Source organism: Molossus molossus, unplaced genomic scaffold, assembly GCF_014108415.1.
Source record: "Molossus molossus isolate mMolMol1 unplaced genomic scaffold, mMolMol1.p scaffold_m16_p_9, whole genome shotgun sequence".
In the NCBI taxonomy this organism is placed as follows: domain Eukaryota; kingdom Metazoa; phylum Chordata; class Mammalia; order Chiroptera; family Molossidae; genus Molossus; species Molossus molossus.
Window position 1 is genome coordinate 70,092,465 of NW_023425403.1, and position 13,245 is coordinate 70,105,709.

The 13,245-nt window shown below is 33.0% G+C and overlaps 1 protein-coding gene across 2 annotated transcripts in view; it reads left to right on the forward strand.

Moving 5' to 3' along the window:
* KLHL1 (kelch like family member 1) overlaps positions 1-12,658 on the forward strand; it is a 370,204-nt gene extending 357,546 nt beyond the window's left edge. For both annotated transcript variants that reach the window (XM_036250226.1, XM_036250227.1), the window contains 2 exons: positions 5,619-5,790; positions 12,390-12,658. In XM_036250226.1, coding sequence (XP_036106119.1) covers positions 5,619-5,790; positions 12,390-12,449 — 232 coding nt within the window. In that variant the 3' untranslated portion in view covers positions 12,450-12,658. The remainder of the gene's footprint in view (positions 1-5,618; positions 5,791-12,389) is intronic.
* The last annotated feature ends 587 nt before the right edge of the window (positions 12,659-13,245 follow it).

Here is a 13,245-nt window from a genome sequence, read left to right on the forward strand (position 1 = left end):
AAAAATATTTTATAAATATCATACAAGAAGAAACAAGAAAAAGTAATAATGCTGGCGAAACCTCTCACAAGGGTAGATACAAATATCTAAAAGAAACATTAATAAAGAAAACCTAGATTTAATAAAAAGGACTATATCTCAAGATTAATTTAACATAGACAAGTTATAACTCAATACAGTAATAAAATAAACATCTGAATAGGTGCAAAAGTAATGATAAAACTAAACACCCATTATAATCATAATAAAAACTCTCACTAAATTTGGAAGAGAAATTAATATAAAATTTGCTAATCAGATATTGAAATATTTTATTTCAAAATCTTTATTAGATTGAGAAAAAGGTGACTGCCAGTACCTCTGTTCTTCAACATCTTAATAGAGTAACTAGCTAGTGTTAAGGCAATAAGGGGAAAGAAAATAACATGCAAAGGAATGAATAAAACTATCAATATTCAAGTTGTATGATAAATATCTAATGATAACCTAATAGAATCTAAGTAGACACTATATGAGTTAATGAGTGAATAATTGGTTGCTATATACTTGGTAATATATAAAATCATTGTATTTCTACATGTAAGCAATAAATAACAAAATTAATATATAAAAAATTACCATTAAAAATAGTTTAAGCCTGTCCAGTATGGCTCAGTTGGTTGAGCATTGTTCCATACAACAGGAGGTCACTGGTTTGATTCCTGGTCAGGGCATATGTCCAGGTTATGGGTTCAATCCCCAATAGGGAAGTGTGCAGGAGGCAGCCAATTGATGTTTCTCTCTCATTGATGTTTCTGTCTCCGTCTCCTTCTTCTCTCTGAAATCAATACAAACTATTTAAAAATAGTTTAAAAACATCTAGCAATAAATTTGATAATTTATATGTAATAATGCTAAAGAGAAAATAAAACATTGAGAAATCTTAAAAAGTGTTAAATAAATAGTGGGGAATACCATTTTTATGAATCAGAAGACTGCAAATTTTAAGAACATGAATCCTACTCTAAATTGACTTATTGATGTAATGTAGTCCTTATTAAATTATAAATACTCAGATTGTGATTGTGGGTATATACATTAAAAATTTTAACCTATATTTAAATAAAAATTAAAAGAGTTCTAAATCCTAAGAAAACCTTGAAGAACAATCAGTATTAAGATTAATTACAGTCACTTTAAACTGATAATCTCATGATTCCTGATATGATGTCAGTTTTCTTTATAGAAAAAATAAAATTATTTATTTTTTTACATTACTGTCACTCATAATTCACAAATAATTTATTAAAATCAATTCAATTAGAGATTGTATAATTAGTAGAAATCTCAAGACTACTCATTCACTGCAGTTTCACTTTTTCCTTTCTTCTTTCTTTTTCTTTTCTTTCTTTTTTTAACAGGAAAACATATCTGGCTACAAGGCCCTCATGTTTAATTTGCTTTCCAGCTGAATATTACCTGTATAATTTTAGAAAAATGGAAAACTAATTCTATTTGCTATTACAGTAATGCTTTTAAACTTAAAAGCATTAAATTTTTAAGCATTAAACTTAAATTTTTCTTTAAATATTTTAAGATTAATTCATATCATTAAGCTATAGAAATGACCATGCTTGAAAATGAAGGGTATCTCAAAATTGTCAATAGGGATTTTCAATGAGAAACTCACTTGTGTTCTGTGACTGCCATATGCCTTCAGCGTTGCCGCTTTACAGCCAGTTTTAGCCACAGTATATGTCCTGGTGCTTCTCTTGCCTGAGGCTACAGACTTCCATCCGCCCTGACACAGAGCTCACACTCTGACCATGAAGGCCAGGGTGAAATGTAGAAAAGGAAGAGAGCCTGAATATCCTAGACCACCCCTGCCTTTTTTTTTCTTTTCTTTTTAATGAACAGGAAACTGGAGACTCACTCCCCAATATGCTTAGAACTCAATTTTGTCAAAAACAAGAACTGACATTGACAGAGATCACTATTAGCAATTGTTTGGAAAATGCTCATACTTCTGTGAGTCCTCTCCTGACCTAAAAAAAGAAAGTTTATTTCATTTTTTTTGGGGGGGGGGGACGATTTTGTATATCCCCAGGCTGAGAGGTAAATTTATAAAATTCTGAGTACAGAAAAACCAATTTAGAGTTATGAAATTCTGAATACAAAAAAACTCAATTTAGAGTCATTAATGTGACAACAAGCATGAGTGTTAGTAGGTAATTTTGCATTTATGTGACTATTTTTAAATATCAGGGAGAGCATTTGGAAGGAGGGAAGGTTGTACTCCATTTTTTGTTTGTTTTGGTTTATTTTTTCTAAATATATATTATATATTATAAAATATAATCACTATATAAATATATATAATATTTAAATATAATCAACATTACCGGATATGAATTATAAAAGATTGCATTACACATATAAAGTATGTTACCTACCATAGGTACATCTAAGTCAAGGATTTAGATTTTATAAATGAATGCACTGAATTTTTAAAATTCTCTTCAGGAATTTTGTAAAATATAAAAAAAAATGATATCTATTGTTAAATGCAGGATATTATCTTTAAATGTGTACCTAAATATAGGATACCCTAGTGTGTTCTTATTTTACCCTGAAATTGAGTATCTGAGAACTGTTTTGATATTTGAGTTTCACTTGAAGTTTCATAAGCCTTCAGAAATCCATTTATTATTGCTTAGTGTACTACTGTTAGCTGTTTTCTCAGTTCTTCTGCTTTTTTGCAAAGTGATAAATGAAGTCTGCTTTGTAGACAAGGAGCTGGAAAGAATTCTATAGAGCTGAATAAAAATTAATTGAGGACTAAAATATGACTTCAGAAAAAGCTATTTAAGTGACAAAAGCCGGCTGGATTCTAGTGAAAGAATATAATAAAAGAATGTTCACTGTTCGATGCAATTAAAGCACATTACACATTCTTTCTTTTAATGTTATTTTGACTATGAAAATTTTCTAACAAACAAAAAGTAAACAATGCTACATACTCCCTTACACTCATTACCCAGCTTCGACACCATCACCAACCTGTCTTGTTTCATCCATTTACCTTCCCTGTCCTTTCCTTTTTCCTGAAGTATTTTTTTTTTATCCTCATCTGAGGACATTTTTTTTGCATTTATCTTCAGAGCAGAAGGGAGAGAGAGGGGAAACAGAGAGAGAAAGATCGATGTGAGAGAGACACACCTACTGGTTGCCACCCACACGACCCCAACCGGGGCCGGGGACAAAATGCATCCGAGGTATGTGCCCTTAGCAGGAACCGAACCTGTGTCTCTGGTCTGCGGGCCGACGCTCTAACCACTGAGAAAACCAGCCAGGGTGTCCTGAAGTGTGTTTTTTTTTTTTTTTTTTTTTAATTTTCAAGATGTAATTTTAGCTGGAAATATTTCTGATTTTATCCCAGAAACAATTTTTAAAAATCAAAACTTTATATTTTAACGTATTCACAATGCCATTATACAATTAATAGAAACTTCAATAATGCCTTCTTAAAATCTGATGCCCAGAATTAAAATTTCCAGAATGTCTCAAACATCTTTTAATAATTGGTGTGTTTGAACTGAGATCCAAATAAGGTCCAGTCATTTTGTTATATTTTTAAGTCACATTTAATTTATAACAGTTACTTCTTATTTATTATTACTGTGTTTTTTTATTGAAAAAAAATCCGTCAGTTATCCTGTATACATTCTAATTTATAGATTGTACTATTTGACTCCTCGTGGTGTCTTTTCTTCTCTGTTTACTTTTTTTTTTCATCTTCATTAAAAATATTTGTAAATTTCAAAATGTTTATGGTACAAATTTAAATATTGTAAAAAGGATTTTGATGGCATTACTGTGTCTGCGCATGTCTATATGTGCCTATGTTTCTTTGTGATAGTTGCATTTATTAATTGCTGCTTATAAAATTGCATTTTTAAAAAATATGTTTTTATTGGTTTTTTAGATATAAAGGAAGGGAGAGAGAGATAAACATCAGTCGGCTGCCTACTGCACATCCCCCACTGGGGATTGAGCCTGCAACCCGGGCATGTGCCCTGACTAGGAATCAAACTGGGACCTCTCAGTCCATAGTATAATGCTTAATCCATTGAGCCACACCGGCTGGGCTAAAATTGCATTCTTATTTGCTAGACAGGCTGTGTTTTAAGGTGGTCTGGGTTTTGCAGGCATTCAGTCAATCTCTCATTTCATATACATCATCTAGGCTGTCCCAACTCCTTCGACCATGGAGTGCAATTACATGTAACATCTTAAGTAAAATGAATGTTATCTATAAAATATGAATTCCAGATTCTTATAGTCCTTTCAACCCTTTCTTTTGCACAAACTTCTTTATTTCCAATAAACTATAGGTGAGGGTTTTTGGTTTTTTTTGTTTTTTTTTTGGCTTATTTGTATTTGTTTTTTTCTTTGTTTTAAGACTTTGTGGGTTGAAAGTTTCAACTGGTGAAAAACAAGATTGGAGTAGAAAAACAAAGTAAGACTATATTTGCTGTGCTTATTTAAAAATGGAAATTTCATTGTCTTCTTTTTGTTTTGTTTACTTCATTTTATTGTTGACACTATTACAGATGTACACATCCCCCATATTTGCCCACCTTCACCCAGCCCCAGTCCCCTCTTCTTTTGTGTTCACTCTGCTGGGATTTTACTTCTTACTAGTTTTCCTGTTTCTGTATCTGAATCTGTAGTTGCAGATTAAAGGCAAAGGGGTGGTTTAATACTTCATTCTTCACTGATGTAAACCTCATTCACCAAGGTATTCTTCAGATTTCTGTTCCTGAAACTGTAAAATATCTCTATAATGGATGGTAGTCAAACTTTCTGAAAGTAAATTAATGTTGATTTAAATTCAGCAATAATAACGTGGCTCCCCATCTTTATTCTTTTGATTCACCAATGTCTTTCTTATGGAAAATCCTGAGTCATGTCACTAAAACATAGTTCTGTTCACGCTGTAATTACGTTCCCAAGTTTCGCAGGCTGCCTATTTTCCTACTGAGTAAATGCAAAACACCTTCTTACTCTGGGGCTCGAACATCCGGAAGTTGATCAAACACCACCTTTTTAGGCACTGTGCTCATTTGTACATCCTTAAACGCAGCCGCACTTCACACCTGCTTCCCTTAAAGCTGGTTATGCATTTTTATTAAACTTCAGTACTTTTACACAAAGTTCTCATGTCTAGCAAATTTAGGATAGACTTTCAGACCTGGTTTAATGGTACTGACTTTCACTGTGAAGTATTGTGTAAATCTCCCAGATTCTTAACCATTAACTTCTGTTTCATTGCCTTAGCATTTTGCTTATACTGGGATAAGTAGATATTTACATGTCTGACTTCCTCATGGAAAGAAATTTTGATATTCATTTTTTTAAATGACTCTGCATCCATATATGTAAAAGTCTTGGTATATTTAAAATACCTTAAAGTTTAGAGAGCCAGAGATTGTGAATATTAGCTCTTGAACTGGTCAAATAATTGAGCTGTTAGGAAAAAACAGTTTTGTTTTTCACGGCATGCTTTTGAAAGAGTATCATCCATATAGTAAAAGTTGAATGTAACTAGAATATGTCCTATTATCCTTATATTTTAGATATGATCCCAAAACAGACACATGGACCATGGTGGCTCCTTTGAGTATGCCCAGAGATGCTGTTGGAGTTTGTCTTCTTGGTGACAGATTATATGCTGTTGGTGGCTATGATGGGCAGACATACCTCAACACCATGGAATCCTATGATCCACAAACTAATGAATGGACACAGGTAAGACTGTTGCTAGCATAATTTACTTCAAATATAAGAATTTATTTGGTTAACCTTTTATTTGGAGGAGAGGGGTACAGATAGTTATCTACCTAGTCAATTACTCTTAATTCAAGCTGATTGGTTTAGTTAATTGTGTTCATTTTGTAAAAAGTTCATTAAAGTAGATGTTTTTATGTACTTCTCTCTCTCTCTCTCTCTTTTTTTAATTCTCACCCAAGAATATTTTTTCATTGCTTTTTAAAAATACAGTGGAAGGGAGAGAGAGAGAGAAACATTGATATGAGAAAGACACATCAATTGGTTGCCTCCCACAAAACCTTCACCAGGGCCGGGGACCAAACCACAACTGAGATACATGCCCTTGACCAGGAATCAAACCTGAAACTCTTCGGTCCTCTGGCCAGTGCTCCAACTGCTAAGCCAAACAGGCCAGGGCTGTGTACTTTTCTCATATGCATTTTACATTTTAATAAAATTTAATTTTAAAGTGACATTCACATTTCAGTGGGATTTCCACTTTGTTATAAGTAATAAATAAGAACTGATTTTTAATTAGCTAAAACAAAAAATAAAAGTAGAATATATGGATGAACAAAACCGTAACTTTAGAATACTTGATTGTAGAGAGAGCTAGAATAAGGGATGGGCGGCTGCAGAAATCAACTTTCTGCCTCCCGTGTTTGCTTCACTACATTAGATCCGTTGTTACCTGCTGCTGAGAAATCTTCCATGGGGTGGAACCTCTAAGTAGCAATACTCACAGCCATAAAGAGAAAATAAAAGACCTATTTGTCTAATAAGAAGCAAACAGCAAAGGGCTCTGAATGGTCTGTCATGTATGAAGCTCTCACCCCTGGACGATCACTTTGGCATAGATGATGGAGTGGAATGATTGGCTGATCTTAGGTGAGGCGTTATCCCTTGAATATATGCTGTAGTTAGAGACTTGGGATCATACTAGAACAGCTTTCATTTCAGTCATATAGCTAAAGAATTCATGTTGGTGTGTATGAGTGTTGGTGGAAAGTGAGGACAGAGCAACTAAATAATAGTGGAAAATTCCTTACATTATGTAGTTACTATGACACAGTTTATAATGGAGAGGATGGATCTAATATTTTCAGACTTGTGTCCTCATAGTCAATGTCTCTTTTCTTCCCCTTCTTTATTTTCCAAATCTCTAAAGATCTCTATGATTTTTCTGCATTATCAGAAACCTTACAGCAAAAGACTGTATAGACAAACAAACAAAACCTTTTCATAAATGGCTGCAGTGAAATTCCAAAGCCTTATTTAGTTGAAGCAAAATAATAATCTGTATTCTCTCTTTATGCCTCAGTAAATGAAAGGTCTTATAGTTGGTCACAGAAATTGACTAAAATTTATCTGAAAAACTTGAACACTGATTGAAGTAAATTTCTTTTAAAAAATAATGCATTTTTAAAGATACATAACTGCCTTGAGTGTCCCAGTTGAGGAATCCGTTCAAATACAATATTTATACAGTGATACCTCGGTTCTCGAACGCCTTGACTTTTGACCAAATCGGTATTCGACCAGGAGATTCGAGAAACTTTTGTCTTGGAATCCGAACAAATATTTGGAACTCGAACTTCCGAGATGAGCCGAGTTGAGCCGAATGGCGTTCATTCGGCCCAGCGCGCCTTGCTGGCGTCATCAGCGTGAGTGCAGAGAGAGAGTCACGCTTTGTGGAGAGAGTCACGCTTTACACTGAATTGAACCCTTAGACATACTGTACACTTTTATTTCTTGTTGAGACTTATGTTTTTCTACATATTATATACAAATTAGGCCAGTAAATAGGCATTTTCTGGGGCTTGGAACGAATTAATCCAGTTTCCATTATTTCCTATTGGGTTTCATTGCTTCGGTTCTCGAACAATTTGGTTCTCGACCGTCCTCCTGGAACGAATTATGTTCGAGAACCGAGGTATCACTGTATAGGCCACATTCAAGAACCAAATTCCTGACAGACAGGCATTATGTGTCTTACTCTTCCCTATGGGAAACTCTTTGATTTCGATGAAAATAGATGAAATTCATTAAGGAAGAAGGAAACAGGTAGATGGAAGGAAAGAAGGGGATGCATTCGAAGAACTAGGTTCTGTAATTTTTCCATGTTTTATTTTAATTGTGAGAGAAAAATCATTCCTTCTTCAAAGAACAGAAAATATAAAAGAAGCTAGCAATGATTGCACTAAATATTAGAGGATATATTGTAAATTCTTACTTGTCAGAGTCTTCAGTGTTTACAAAGGGAACACTGCAGGAATTAATGGTTATTGATTTCATAAGGAAATGTACCAGTTCAATGGTATGTATTTTAAACATGCCACTTTTACAAGTAAACATTAAATAAAGAAAGTTAATGGGCATATAAATGACATGGTATAATATATTTATTATGTATTTACAATAACAAGCCATTATGCTTATCATTCCTTTAAAATTGAAATCAAAATAATACACATAGTAACAACAGGCAAAAGTTTCTTAAAGAGTGCTTTCCTTCATTGGTATTTTATAACACTGTTTTGGATCTTGTGGTGTCTTACAAATAACAAGGTAGTATTTAAAATGTTTTATAATAACTTTATTTTAGTATAGTAAGCATTAATTTTAAAGCTCTCAAATTACTTTGAAATTTTGCATCCATATGTTTTCATTATTTATATTTTAATACTCTCGAGGGACCATCAGCAGACCCAAATGACTTTCCTTTTAAAAATTTGCAAGATTTCAGGCCACTAGAAAAAAAATTGCTTTATTTGCTGAATAATTCCTATCACTTTCTCTTCATTTAGCCCATAAATGGAGAAAATAAATGTTTATCTTATTTATCATTGGTACCCCCAATAGATAGGCATTACAATAAATAAGCAAACTATATTTTAAAAATCCAAAAATGTTATTTTTAAAAATTATTCAAGTTAGCTTTTGGAAATAATGGAAACAGATTGGGAACTATTGCCAGATTCATGTCCAAGATAGTTTTACAGAGAATACGTGCATGGATGTATGTGTGTTTTAAATAAATTTGACTTTGTCATTTAACATTGCATTTGTTTCTTGTATTTGACTTGAAAAACAATATGTGTGTTTCAAGACAATTTTTTAAATGGGATTTATTCCATTTCCACTAGCCTGGATAAAATCACCCTTTCATGTTTTCTCTAGTTATGTGGTCATAGAGCTGTCATGCGGTATCCACCTGCAACTGTACCAAAACAAAGATAGTGTAGCATTTACTTACAAGTCTCCAAAGACTAGTGAGTAGCTGGCATGGGGTAAGAGATATATCAATGCTCCTTAGATAAATTAAGAATTGTTGTTGCAAATCAGTGTTTTTGGTTGTGCATGGGTTAATTTATTTGCCCACAATAGATATATAATATATTGTGAATATTGAGAATCAGGTGAGATATCTACAGCTCGGCAACTTTTTTCTAATTGGTTTTGTGGCCAACTTTTTCAGGTTATCATATAAAGCTGAAAGGTATATCTCTAGAGAGACAGTAGGGCAGATTTCAAATATATATAGGATGAAGTTGGACCAAGGGGGAAAGCTCTATTGAATAATTAAAATGTATTTATGTAGCCTGGCCAGTGTGGCTCAGTGGTTAAGCATTGACCCATGCACCAACAGGTAGCTGGTTCAATTTCCAGTCAGGGCATATGCCCAAGTTGTGGGCCTGATCCCCAGTGGGGGGGCATGCAGGAGGTGGCCAATCGATCTTTTCTCTCATCAATGTTTCTATCTCCTTCTCCCTTCTTCTCTCTCTAAAATCAATAAAAATATATTTTAAAAAATGTATTAATGTAGAATATATCAAATGCTAAAAATAACATGATAAATTTTGTGGTAAGGGAAATACTTAGCACTATGATAGAACCTAAGTGTGTATGGTATAGAAATTTTCCTTCAGAAAATGATATGTAGAATGAGAGCCGACAGCTGAGTAATAGTTAACCAAATGAAAATATGGGGAGTGGTTTAAGGAACAGAATTTGTAAAGAGCCACAGGAAGGAGAACACATGGCATGTTTCATGGGGCCAGATATGAAATGGTGAGCAATGAGTTTGGGGAGGTAGACACGGTCTGTAAGATCTAGGGTCAGAAACTATGTCATAGAATTTTCACTTTACAATAATACTGAAGGTGAGTTAATAAAAAGTTTTAAACAGAAAAAGTAAATAATCAAAATTGTGTTTTTAAATAATTTCATTTGACATGATGTAAAAAAAAAAAAATGGTTAGGCAAAAACAAGATTAGAGGCAGAGAAATATGTTAGGAAAATATTTTACTAATCCACTTTAGGGTAGAAAAATGTCCCTTTCTTCCCTCCTGGGTTCTTTGGCTTGCCTAATAATTAAATGGACATGAAACATACCAACAAGAGGAAAACAAATGTAATTCTGTATTTACAGAGAGCCCATAAAAATATGAGAATCAAAGAAGTGACCAAAGCAGGAAGCTTTTACACTGTTTAGACACAGAAACAATAAGTTTTTGAAGAATTGACAAGACAAAGAGATTTGGGCTTGGGTAGTACATTAGTGAAGAGGTAACAAGGTTTGTTTATACAGATTTTTGGGGCCTAAATTCCCTGTCACTAAGGATAAGGATGTCTTCTACCCTCCTGGTATGAGGTGAATAGATTTATCACAGGATTTCAGGGTGACAGAGAGGGTAAGAGTAACTTCCTGCACCATTCATCTCTCAAGTACCTTTAATTTAAATTGAACAATAGTAAAAGTGAAATATCTTGGGGTGGTGTATTCTTCTCCTTTTTATACTCAGGGTAAAATTGTAACCGGAATTAGGTTGAAGACAGTAGGAATGGTGCGCTTAAGTTGGTTGGAGATGAGTCTTCAGACGTAAGGCTGAGTGAGGTATAACTGAGGGATGCAGATGGGCTCTAGGTTTCTCTTTGGAGCAGATTGGTGATATTCACTGAGATAGAAAACACACTTGGAGTAGCACATTTATAGAAAAAAGAGCAGAGATTTATTTTTACACAAACAAATATGTCTTTTAGAGATACAGATGTAGATATAGGTATAAAATGAAGCTATTCACTCTGTACTTTTTCTAAAAACTATGCATACTATTTCTTAGTATTGAAAGAACATCAGAGGATATTTGGGAAAGTGTAAAAATATGTCTGCCCAGTACTCATCCTGTTCCTACACAGCAGTGGGACTTGAGCACATATATTTTGTAAAAGTTCTTTAGAGGACTCAGATGTCAAACACTTGAAAATCATTGGAAATTAAAAGAGACAATGGAAAGTATGTGCACTTTGGAGTCAGACACATTTCAGTCGGTATATATTGATGTTATGGGATCTACACATTGGCTTTTGACACTCCATTCACACGCCTGTCAGACGGAGATAACAGTGCATGATGAGATTATGAAGGTGATTGTAGTGACCTATAAAAGTGATTCTTAACACGCAGTGTACTCAATATAGTCACGTGCCCCTTTCCTCCTCTCCTTTTGAGCAATTAACCAAGAAATATTACATTAAAACAGCTTTTGAAAAAATAATGTATTAAATGAAAATAATATAAAATATCATATGTGAGTTTTTTTGTTTTTAACTTATAAAAGGATGGCAAAAATCAATAAGTAGATTTAAAGAAGTAGTAGATAATAGTGGTAATTTTCAAATTTAGAGAGTAAGACCATGTCCTTTCTCAATCAATAAGATAATGTATGTGATCTGAGATTATTATGCTCCTTGCTATTATATTTCCTACATTTTATTCATTTTCTTTTCAGGTCAGAATAATATCCAGCAATTTCTAGTCTACCTTGATATTTTATGTACATAAATTATTCTTAGAAAATGTAATGAAAAGCATTGATATTAAAAAGCTCCAATTATTATAATCTTGGGTTACTTCCATGGAATAAATTTTCATTACAAGTTCAAAAAAGTTATTGTTTTTAATACACTTCTAGCCAATTTCATGTTAATGGTTATTTTTTAAAAATCTCAGTTCTCATCTCAGTGACTGTCATAAGGTGGAATTCTTAAAATAAGCCCTATACCAATTATAATTACGGCCTATTTATGACAATGTATTATAGTTTACTGTTTGTCTTTGTTTAGAATGAATGAATAATATTTAATTTAGCATATCAGGAGAAATAACTTCAAAATTATTTCAATAAAAATAATAGCAATTTCATCTAAAATGTATTCCAACCTGTCACATAAAATATCTTCACAAATATTTCCATGCAAACCCCAGAATACATTTTTGCTGGAAACTTCTACAGTAGCTTTATTTTACTTAAAAAAAAATCATTAAATACTTCATTACTTTTATGAAAAATTCTTTTAATGATTACAGATTTTAAAAATTTTAATATATAAATTATTTCTCTTTTTAAAATGCCATTTTCATTATTTCCATTTCTGTTGTACCACTTGTGGCTAAATTGGGAAATATAAGAATATTATTTATGATTTTCATGCAGATAGGTGTTTTAAATATATTAAAATTTGTATCTTTTTTATTTATTTATTGTTTCTTAAATTGTGTTTATCTTTTCAACAGATGGCTTCCTTGAATATTGGGAGAGCTGGTGCCTGTGTAGTAGTCATCAAGCAGCCTTGACTCATTTTTATTTTGAGAGATTTAACTTGCTGGAGTGATTATTTTTATATCAGAGGGCAAGAATAAGAACTTCCTGAGACGCAAACTCTTCAAGAACAAGGATTTCTACAGATTCACCTACTGATGTCAAAAAATGGTAGAAGATCAAACAGAATTATAGAAAACAAGACAACATCAAACTGCTATGGGAACAATATCTGGCCATGTATTAGTTCAGGAATGGTTACTGGTAATGTGTTTTGTATTGTAGCATACAATAACTAGAGTTACCAAAGGCTTGGTTTTCTTGAGCAAGTATTATATAATTTCTGGCAATATTCAAAAGGTTGCCCAGTATAGAAGATATGATATTTCCATCTGACAGAATCTTATTGGTTTACTCTTTCCCAATCAGATGTGGTCATACCAAGGGGCAGAATGATGTTTCATTAGAGCAAACATGTTTCTTCCTCAGTGTTCTAAGCTGCAAGGACAATTAGAGAAACAGATTCATACTTGTCTCATGCATTCAGAAGACAAACTGTCTTGCTAATCAAAGCTGCATATGTTTTCAGAGGTGATGGTTGAATTTTATCGCAGCCGTATCAGCAATCTGAAGCTGGCAGACACAAAGGATTGTTTTCATTAGGCTTATCACATTGCTTTCCTTTTTGAGCACACTGAGCCAAAGTATCAGTATAATTATGGGCTTTTGCCTTATGTTGAGTTCAATGTAAGCATGAAAGCTAGTTATTCTGAATGTTATATATATATATATCCATTGCATGTTGAAGTCCTTTAGAATTTTCTTTATTTA